Raw genomic sequence first — 10,227 nt, forward strand, 5'->3', positions numbered from 1 at the left:
CGAAGATGATTTTTTAGGGAGCAATTCCCACAATCCCTCGCAGCCAGCCAACATGGTGGTGCAGGTTGGGGTATTCTGGTATTTTATTTTTGAAAAGATGTAACTCTGCCGAACTCTACCAAATAAAATGTGCTTAGCTTTAAAATATCACAAGATTCCTCATGATTATAACCACCTAGAAATTCACAGGAGTGGAGCCCAAGCCAAAATCAGGAGAATACAGAAAGGAAGGCAGGATGTTGAGCCACGCTTCATAGGGGCTGGGGCGAGGGAGTCAAGCTGATTCTCAAAGTGAGGAGCCAGAGATTTACAAGGAAGTCCCGGTTTCCGTTTGTGAAATGGTGAGAGCTTTGCACACACGTGTGTGAGCACGCACACGTGCATGAGGGTTTTTTATGGGACTTTCTCTCCTGCCCCCTAAGGGGAGTTCCTTCCTTTCCTCGTCCTCCAGGAATATAGAAAAGCCAAGGACAGAATGAAGACCACCGGAAAATAAAATAAAATAACTTACCTTGCTTGCTAAGGTTTCCTGGAATGATGCAGGGCAATGCCTCTCATCGAGGAAAAGCGTGGCTCGGCAATCGTCCTCTACGGCCTAAGAGGGAAAGGCCCGTAAAGTCGAGCAGAAGATGGAGGAGGCTGCCCCAACAAAAGGTTAGCGAGGGTCGAGGGAGCAGACCTTGGCAGACGATCCTCCGATGCCATCGATAAGGGGCGGGGCCACGGAGTGGCGGACTGTTTGAAACGGACAGCGATAGGTGGAAGGGAAAGATGGTCGCTTAGCTGGCCGGGTCACGTGGGGGTGGGGGAGCCGTAGCTATGGCGACGAAGCGGTTGGCCAGGTAAGGCCTAGCACAGGGCCTCCCTCTGTTTGTAGCCTATTTGGGGGGGGGGAGGCTTCTGGGAGTGGCAGTCCAAGAGCACCCGGGTTAGCCAAGGTTGGGAACCACCGTTGTGGCCCAAGAGAGAGCTCCTGGCTGAAAATGGGGTTGCCCGAGGAGAGGGTGGGTGAACCAGCCTCGCCTTTCTCTTTGCGCCTCTGAATGGCTGGAGATCAGTTAGGCAATAAATAAAATAATGGAAAAGGAGAGACTTCCAACCTCTCTAAATAGCAAGGCAAAACTACGATGGTCAGTGTTCTTTCTAAAGGAAAGGGCGGGCAACGTGTCACTTTCCAGATTTTGTTGGACTACAAGTCCCATCACCCCTGGCCGCTATAAATAACAGTATGGTGTGCTGGAACTTTTAGTCCAATAACATCTGGAAAGCCACAAGTTGCCCAGCCTGGTCTAGAGTGATTTTTCCAGCGTGCTCTTTTGTTAAGACCTATTATTCTAGTTTATTTGTTTATGTTTTTACAGACAGCTTGGCATTATTAGAAGACTTTCCAAGACATCACTCAGTGACCAAAGTCGTGATAGACCCAAACTACGTGAGTCTGGTTATCTCTTTAACAAAGCAAAAGTTACTATCTTTCTATTTTAAATAATAGCATCTCACAATGCCTTTGTTGTTTCAGGGCAGTTATTCAGCTATTTAATTGTCATTGACTTCGAATCTACATGCTGGAATGATAACAGGAAATGTTACACTCAAGAAATAAGTAAGTAGAAATTTAGAATTTGGGGAGTTGCTTCAGGTTACATTGGGAGAATAACAATGAAATATTACAGTTAAGTGTGGTTTTGGCAACTTACTTGCATTTAATGTCCAGCCTCCCTAACCTGAATTCTTTGTGTAAGACATAAGCATCTATATGTTCAATTTATGTAAAGTGCTGGAAAAGGCCATTTAGCTGCATTATGTATTTCAGTGCCACCCATTCCTTTCTGTGTACAGACAAAAGACAGCAAGAATTGTAGTTTCTCCCGTTTCCTTTATATTGCAGAGCAGACTCTGTGCATGTTCGGGGTGCACACAGACTTGATATTGAGGGGAATGTGGCAGCCCCTGATTGGCAAAATGGTGTGTATAAAAGTAGAGCAATTTACTTAGGGTGACAGAAGATCTTAGCATGGTGGGAGAAAGAAACAGAGATGTATGTTCTCCTCTTAAGAATACCCTCTCCCCTTTGACAAGACAGGATCTGAGGAAGCCTGGGTGGATTATGTTTTTCTGTATATCTAGCTGATTTTTAATGAGCTATATCGTACTGTTAACTGAACTGTATCAGAGAAGGCCATTCTTTTGTTACATCGACTAGAAACTGCCGTGACCAAGATAAAGAGATGGATGACTCTTTTAACTTTTAACTTTCAGGGATCCCTGTTTGAGAACAGTCCTAATATAATGGCTTATAGATGGCTTGCTCTTAAGATATGGCTTTGTATTTTTATTGTACACTTCAAACCTTACTGAATTTTTCATGTCACATATAAACAGTAGAGACTTTATATAATCCTGGCATGGTAGGTGAAGCTGAGAATGACTGGCTCAAGGTCAACCAATGAACATCATTCTTGTTGAATTTTTATTTTTCCTTTCTTAAAAGAACTCAATGGGATATGCATAGTTCATTCTTCCCCCTCCCCTCACTTGTTTTCTTCTATTTACTTCCAATGAGATAGAACAGGCTGAGAGTTAATGACTGGATAAGGCCACAGCTGAATGGAAATTTGAATCCAAATCTTCACACTCTTCTTAACTATACCTGCTCTAGAATATGTAAAGCGGTATCACTTAAACAGTTTTACGTTCAAATAAATTTTAGCTTAATTTTAAAGTGAATTGGAAGTATTTATAAAACTAATTGTCCTTTCTTTTGGTAGTTGAATTTCCAGCAGTTTTATTAAATACCTCAAATGGAGAGATGGAATCTGAATTTCATGCATATGTCCAGCCTCAGGAACATCCAATTCTCTCTGAGTTTTGCACTGAACTAACTGGCATAACACAGGTACCATTTCATATTTCGGTTTTGAAATGGCACACATGTTCATTTAGTCTAAAACTGCATTAATATTATTGCCTATGTCTAGCAAAGAATTTTGTTAAGGATGTGTGTGCAGTGAGGCTGTAAGTTCTGCCAATGGTACTTAAATGTAGTTTTTATTTTCTGTTAAGAACCAAGTTGATGAAGGAGTCCCTCTGCGTATCTGTTTATCTCAGTTTTCCAAGTGGATTCAAAAGTTGCAAACGGAGAAGAACATTATTTTCAGCTCCAGTCATTCAAGTGGTGCTGCTTCAGAAGGCCAATTGTGTGCTTTTGTGACATGGTCAGGTAATTCAAGTGTCTTTTTAAAAAAATGAAACAAACTGGTTATCGCACCCTGAAACAAAACCCTTAATGCAAAGGTGGGTAATGTGTAGCTCTCCAGGTGTTAATTGCAAATCTCATTAGTCATATCCAGCTATGAAGGGTGAAAGAAGTTGCAGTCAAGCAGCATCTAGAGGGCTACATATTCTCCATCCCTATATAGTCTCTAGTAATTTCATGGTTACATTATTGGCTTGAAGTGATATATTAATCAGTGTTTGAACTTTTTGTGAGGAGTGACTTTCCTTTCATGTAGATGTTGCAGTCTGTTCTGTTCTCTCTCTAATAAGCAGTGTATTTATTGACTTCTGTTGCTCTTCCATCAGTCTTCTGGTTAATTGAAATTGTGGCACTTTCTAAAGCTGTGATCTTGTGAATTTTTCTGTGCTGTTGGCAAGGAACTACAGTGTATGCGGTGGGGTTGAGCTTAGTAGGATGAGCCTTACTCTGTGCTGAAGTCTCCCTTGTCCTTCTCAGGTTGCCTCTGTCTCTTTTCTGAGCAGAACAATCGGCTTGGATGTCGAAAAATGTAGATAAATCTCTGCCCGGCCATGGTTCTTCCTAAATATGCTGTGCCTTAATCATAATTTAAATTTTGTACTCTGCAAAACACAAATTTACAGCCTTACCTCCACCTCCTAAACATGATAAACATGAGTCAGCTATTGCCAAGTGGTAATTTCTTCGACAAGGACTGTTTACGTCAGGCAACTGGAATATGCACCAGTCGCAGCTGGCAAATCTGCGGTTGGGTAAGGAATGTTGCAGTCTTACCCACTTGCCCAGCTACTGTGGAATAGAGCACTGGTTCTTAACCTTGGGTTACTCAGGAGTTTTGGACTGCAACTCCCAGAAGCCTTCACACCAACTGTCCTGGCTGGGGTTTCTGGGAGTTGCAGTTCAAAAACATCCGAGTAACAAAGGTTAAGAACCACTGGAATAGAGGAGCCAGGACCAAAAGTTATTTGCTGAGAGCCATAGTTGCAGAAAGAAGTCTCTGTTCCTTAATCATCACAACTGCTGGATTGCAGTTGGAGATGGTGAGGGTGGTGGGGGAGAGAGACAAGTCTTCAACACCCCCCCACACACATCCTTTCTCTCTTTTCTTTCTCCCTGCCCCCCCACTCCTATCTTTGCTCAGACCTGGTGTCTGTTTTCTGTCTCCTGGAGGAATTTTTACAATTGAATCCTAAAGGAAATATAGGCCTGATTATTGCATGTAGCCAATGAATATTCTACTTGAAAAACTGATGTTTCACCCAAAATTTCATTCAGTTTCAATAAGTCTGACATGGAAGCTTACATTAAAATATAATGGTCTTTAAGGTGCCACATATTTTTGTTTAGTTTTGTTCCTTTGGCTTTTGCCTGATAAGCCTAAAGGATGTAAGAGTGACTTCAGTGTTTGTTTCCTGAATAGATTGGGACCTGGGAGTTTGCTTGCACTATGAATGTAAACGAAAACAGTTACGAAAGCCTGCCATTTTAAACTCTTGGATTGACCTCCGGGCAACTTACAAGGTGAGAATCCTAGGAAAATGAAACAATGGTGTGGCTGTAATTGTTATGTAGGTAATGTTTTGCAAGCTGAGTTACTTCATTTCTTTACTGTAATATATTATTCATGGTGTAACTGGAATCCTGTCTTATCAAACTACATCAGATGAAATGTATGGAAAAAAAAGGCTTCAGTAGATTTCTGTACAGCTTGTAACACTGTTGTGTTTGCTTCTGCTTGACTTCCTGACATTTTTCCCCTTGAATTGAATTCATTCAGGGCAAAGACCAGCACTTTTTTCTCCCTTTTCGTTTCCTTTTCTTTGTTCTGTTCATTACTGTGTTCCTCATTGCTGATTTATAGGGGAATAGGGATTAGGGTTTATCTGACTCATCCATGGAGCCTTTTTTTTTTTGAAAGAAATAAGTATTTATACCCTTCCTTTTAAGGAAGCAAGTTCTTTCAAAAAAAGCAAATAAGGGCTTCCTGTTTCATAAATAAAATAACATTGTATCAATGTGTTCACAATAAAACAATTCAGACACATACCAAATTGTCAAAATGGTTCCCACAGTTCAGTGGGTGTCAGCTGACTCCGTCTGTGTCGGTGTAAGTGTGTGTGTGTGTGTGTGTCGCATCTAATTGAAGCAGATTTAGATTTCTTTTTTGCTTGCTTCCCATCATAGAAGGATATGAATCATAGAAGTTGGAAGGGGTCCATAAGGCCATCTAGTCGAACCCCCTACTCAATTCAGAAATCCAAATCATGCCATAGGACATTTTAGAGATAGCCCATTGGTTAGAGAAAGACACTCAGTGTACTGTATTTATAATGCATAGTTTTAGACGATACACCTTTAACTGTCATGGATGTAGCTTATGGAATCCTGGGATTTGTAGTCTGATGAGGTGCTCAGAATTTTCACCTGTTATTCTAGGGAGCACACTAGAGTTCTCTAGCTGAGAATTTCCCAGAATTCCATAAGATGGAGCCATGGCAGTTAGAGTAGTATCAAGCTGTTATAATTAGATACTGTTGATATATTAATTGACATATTTTGCAGAGCTAGAAGAAATTACCTTTTTGAACAACAATCTTCCAACTAGCATGAGGAGCTGTGGGAGTTTTAATCCGTAATTTTAAAGGCTCTGGAATTTGTTTTGTCTTGATATGTTTGTAATGTATATAATACATAAAACCAATGGTAAATATTACTTACTGTACTGATGCATTTTCTGTTTAATAAATATTCAGTAATGGGAGCAGGAACATTCCTTTTTTCTCTTAGCTCTTTTATTCTAGGAAGCCTCAAGGGTTAAATAATGCTCTGCAGGATGTAGGGATTGTATTTGCAGGACGGGAGCATTCTGGTGAGTTGGTTTCATTCCTTCTCATATAACTTGGCCATGTTTATATATTGAGAAGGCAATGTTTATATATTGAGACTGTCAGTATGCCAGTAACAATAAATAATTGGGACCCTTTTCACCATGACTAGATTCATCTACTCCTTTAGTTTCCTATGCTGTGTTTTACTCATTATTCCTTTAAATATGTGCACGACTAGATCTACAACCTTTGAACTTCTGCTTTCCCAAGGTATGGATGATTCCCGGAATACTGCTCGCCTTGCTTGGAGGATGATCCGTGATGGGTGTGTGATGAAAATCACTAAATCATTGGATAAGGTCAGTGGTTTTTCTCCTTCGCACATCTAACTGAAGAACGTAAGCCAAGTAGCCATTTATTGCAACAGACTTAAACTTGGATTTCATCTGGATGGATTCTGAGACAATCTTTTTCTCACTTGCTCTTGACATCCTTTTTCACTGGTTCCCACAATCACGCCACTTGTTTATCAAATCTTTAGGTGCCTCCCCCAAAGAATTCTATTGCCAGATTTTTGAGTTTGAAAGCTACATCTGGCCCACTTTTGGGAAGCAAGGATGGGGCAGAAACGTCATGTTTAGAGAAGAACAGAAAAGATGAAGTTGCCACAGAAATGAAAAATAACAAAGAAAATCAACAGCAAATGCTCGCTCCTGTGCGTTTACGTGGGGATACCCACGTTCTCTCAAAAACCAAGGCAAACGAGCATGATCTGGTCCCAAGCTGCTTGAATCTCTATGCTGGAAAGCAAAAGTCTTCTCTTGGCCATTTTCAGCCTTCCTCCTCTAACTCTTTGAACATCCAGAATGGGCTAAAAAATGAACATCTGATTTCAAATGTTTCAGCAGACAAGCCAGGGCTGGTTTTGGTCCCTACTGTTATTTCCACTGTCAATATTTCCAATATAGACATAAGCACCACTTCTGATTGTTTATCAATGTTGGCTGACTGGGAGGATGTGCCATTAATATCTGAATCACAAGATGATCAAAGTTCAGAATCTTCGAATTTGATGACTGACCTAAACAACGAGACTTTATTAATGGCGGGAGAAAGAATGGAGATGAATCACTCAAAAGTCATGAATTCAGCATCGGAAAGTGTTAGTGAAGATGTGTTAAATATGGAGACGCCAAAATCTATTCAGTACAGAAGCCCTGATACTACTATCTATGATACAGGGATGGGCTCAAGTAAGTTTTCTAATTCTTCTGAGTTTAAGCTCCCTCCCCCAAAGGCAAATATTTCTTCTGCTGATGCCTCAAATTGCAAAAATCTCTTTGCACATTCATCGGATGCTCCTAAGAGGAAACCTTCCAGTCCAAAATATCTTCCTCCAGCAAAAAAAGTACCCTTTGCAGTATACGAAGATAAAGATACTACTTCATCTTGTAATTCAAGTTTGCATGAGGTGTCTTTCACTGTTTTGAAATCCTCGGTCAACTTAAACCAATCTTTAAGGACTACCGAAACTGGGCGAGTGACCCCTCCGTTGTGTAAATGTGGCCGAAGAGCGAGAAGGCTCAGTGTTTCAAATGGTGGCCCCAATCATGGCAAAATATTCTATAGCTGCCCGGTTGGAAAACAGGAGGGGAGCAAAAAGAGCTGTGGTTATTTCAAATGGGAGCATAGCCTCCTAAAGGAGAAACTTACTTCTCCTTCGACTTCAAATGTCAGAGGGCTCTTTTGTCCTAGAACTAGTTGCAGTTCTTCAGGAAATTCTCAAAAGAGGCACCTGGGTCTCCGACCTTCTATGAGAACCTAGCACAACCTTCTTTAAGTTCTTTATTGGGGAACAATCAGCTCATATCTCTCTAAATCAGAGAGGTTGTTTGACATTGCATCATCGTATTTCTGCAAATTATTGTGTATGAAGCTGCCAAAGCAAAAATCAAGAAACAAAATGTTTGGGGGAGGGATTTGGTGAGATATCCATCATGTAAAAAGGGTTGAACAGAATTCTGAGAGCTAATGTGAAGAGCTGCTCTTTTATAGCCTTTTGTAAATGTGTTCCTTCTACAAATCAAGGTTGCACATTTTGATCTTTTGTATGCCTTTTATATAAAGACACACTGCCGTTACTAGATAATAGATTATTCTAGCTGAACACACATTTGCAGTTGTCTGTATTTTTAAGAAATGATATGTAAAGTAACATGGTTTTAACTTTTTTAAAGCAAAAGACTTGACCACTGGTGAAATAAAATAAAAGTACCACAAAATCCCTGAATATTTGCTGTCTGACTTCTTCAACAAAGCAGTTTAAACAACAAAGTAAAACTGGCAACCTTTTCATTGTTGTGATGTTCTTTTTCAGCAATTTTTTGTTCAGTTGTTTATATTGCCATAGCGCTTGAGAAAGAATTTAAAGACTGAGTTGTGCTCAGGTGATTTAAACGCCCCCTCTCTTATTTCTGTGGTTCTTTTATCAACAATTCCGTGTTGCCCGTTTCTAGAGTGTACATAGTAATGTTACGTAGGCTTGGCCACATTGCAGTCAACAGAGATGGAGCCATTCACCAAAATTGGGCTGTAGCCAGCTGTGGATGCGTTATGGTGAGCAGAGATTTCCTAAACCACACTGAGTGTAGCTTAGTTTTCTAAAAGAGAAAGTCATCAGTAAACTCTCTAGAACAGTAGACTCCAACCTTGGGCCTCCAGATGTTCTTGGACTTCAACTCCCAGAAATCCTGGCCAGCAGAGGTGGTGGTGAAGGCTTCTGGGAGGTGTAGTCCAAGAACATCTGGAGGCCCAAGGTTGGTGATCACCGCTCTAGAACAGTGGTTGCCAACCTTTGTTCTCCAGATGTTCTTGGACTAAAACTCCCAGAAGCCTTTACCACAAAGTTATCTCTAAGTTTCTGTCCTGCTGCACAGGAGCCTTGCTCTGTGTGTGCAGGGGTGGAATGGAAAGTAAACAAACCTCAACTCTGGGTGTGCATGCAGCTTAGAGGGAACCTTGCTTTACCACTTGCTGTGCTGGCCAGGATTTCTGGGTGTTGTAGTCCAAGAACATACGGGGACTCAAGGTTGGGAATGGGTGCTCTAGAACAGCCATTCTCAATGAGGGACATATGGCCCCCTAAGGGGCCCTGGCATATTTGAAGGGGGCCACAGACTGGAAACATCTCTTCATACACACTCTTATAAGGTTAATTGTGTGACCTATATTGTAAATCCTGATCTGGCCTATATTTCTTTCATAGTGGGTTTATGGCTGTGGCCAAAGAAAGGTGAAGAATGGCTGTTCTAGAACACAAGTGAATAATGTTTGACACTCTAGATGTTGTTGGACTGCAACTCTCCTCGTTTTCTACTGCTCGTTGGGACTGCTGGAATCTGCCAACATCTAAGGAGCCACAAGTTGCCTGCCCTAATCTAGAATACTGAAATGACTACTTGGACATGCATTTAAATAGTACAGCCTCAGGTCATTGTCTTGTTGTGTAGTCCCAAGGATGCACAGACCCACAGAATCACCTGCTGAATGATAAATCAACACTTACGTAAGTCTCATTGAATCACTCTAGTTGAAATCAGCAATAGAAACTGGCCAAACTGTATTTTAAATCATCATTTTGCTTTACATGTGGCAGCGAGGAGCCTGTTTACCATTGCAATCCGCTCTTCTGACTTTTCAGTGGCTCAGAATTTGCTACGTCATTGTGCTGGCAGGCATCAGATTAAAATGCTGGCCACAAGGAAAATGTGCTTTGCCAGATATATTTTATCTTTCAGTCATTGCCTCAAAAGGTTAGAAAGAAGGCATTACCTGGTGTTTTTGACTGCATGTCCAGCTTTGTCTTTTAGCTCCCTGCAGATTCATGGCTCTGTTAAACCTCTGGGCTTTGAAAGCAAAGCCTCTTTCTGCAGGGTACACAATGTTCTTTTCCACATGAAACTCAACATCTGGCATTTGAGTTAACTTTCTCCTTTGCTTAACCTGGCAAGCTGCTCGAGGATTCTTACGCACTGGGGTGGAGGGGTGGATAGGAAGATGTTCAACCACAAGTGTTTGCCAAACTTCTACCCTTGTCCTGTTCATATACTTCAGCTTCCCTCTCCCAGGGTGTGATGGTGTAAG

General features: G+C 41.2%; 2 protein-coding genes across 8 annotated transcripts in view; one reads left to right on the forward strand and one right to left on the reverse strand.

Moving 5' to 3' along the window:
• Positions 1-716, reverse strand: part of REXO5 (RNA exonuclease 5) — a 39,910-nt gene extending 39,194 nt beyond the window's left edge. For all 3 annotated transcript variants that reach the window (XR_012081724.2, XM_072982545.2, XM_072982546.2), the window contains exon 1: positions 512-716. The gene's annotated coding sequence lies outside the window, so the exon portion shown is untranslated. The remainder of the gene's footprint in view (positions 1-511) is intronic.
• ERI2 (ERI1 exoribonuclease family member 2) lies at positions 548-8,374 on the forward strand. Of its 5 annotated transcripts, none has more exons than XM_072982548.2 (9): positions 548-654; positions 1,362-1,432; positions 1,520-1,603; positions 2,769-2,896; positions 3,064-3,220; positions 4,677-4,777; positions 6,044-6,125; positions 6,355-6,443; positions 6,626-8,374. In XM_072982548.2, exons 4-9 carry the CDS (start codon positions 2,810-2,812, stop codon positions 7,907-7,909), a joined length of 1,800 nt encoding a protein of 599 aa, XP_072838649.2. In that variant the 5' UTR covers positions 548-654; positions 1,362-1,432; positions 1,520-1,603; positions 2,769-2,809; the 3' UTR covers positions 7,910-8,374. The 5 variants fall into 5 exon arrangements, with proteins under 5 accessions (XP_072838649.2, XP_078237356.1, XP_072838648.2 ...); XM_072982547.2 differs by lacking the exon at positions 548-654 and adding an exon at positions 706-842; XM_078381230.1 differs by lacking the exon at positions 6,044-6,125 and having other exon boundaries at positions 549-654.
• The last annotated feature ends 1,853 nt before the right edge of the window (positions 8,375-10,227 follow it).

Source organism: Pogona vitticeps, chromosome 13 (genome assembly GCF_051106095.1).
Source record: "Pogona vitticeps strain Pit_001003342236 chromosome 13, PviZW2.1, whole genome shotgun sequence".
In the NCBI taxonomy this organism is placed as follows: domain Eukaryota; kingdom Metazoa; phylum Chordata; class Lepidosauria; order Squamata; family Agamidae; genus Pogona; species Pogona vitticeps.

What these genes read in the sequence shown, in the direction of transcription:
- ERI2 (XM_072982547.2), top strand. Translation starts at nt 820, where the DNA reads ATGGCGACGAAGCGGTTGGCCAG. An exon ending in TCGTGATAGACCCAAACTAC is followed by an intron (nt 1,433 to 1,519) that starts GTGAGTCTGGTT and finishes TTGTTGTTTCAG; the next exon opens with GGCAGTTATTCAGCTATTTA. An exon ending in TGCTTTTGTGACATGGTCAG is followed by an intron (nt 3,221 to 4,676) that starts GTAATTCAAGTG and finishes TTTCCTGAATAG; the next exon opens with ATTGGGACCTGGGAGTTTGC.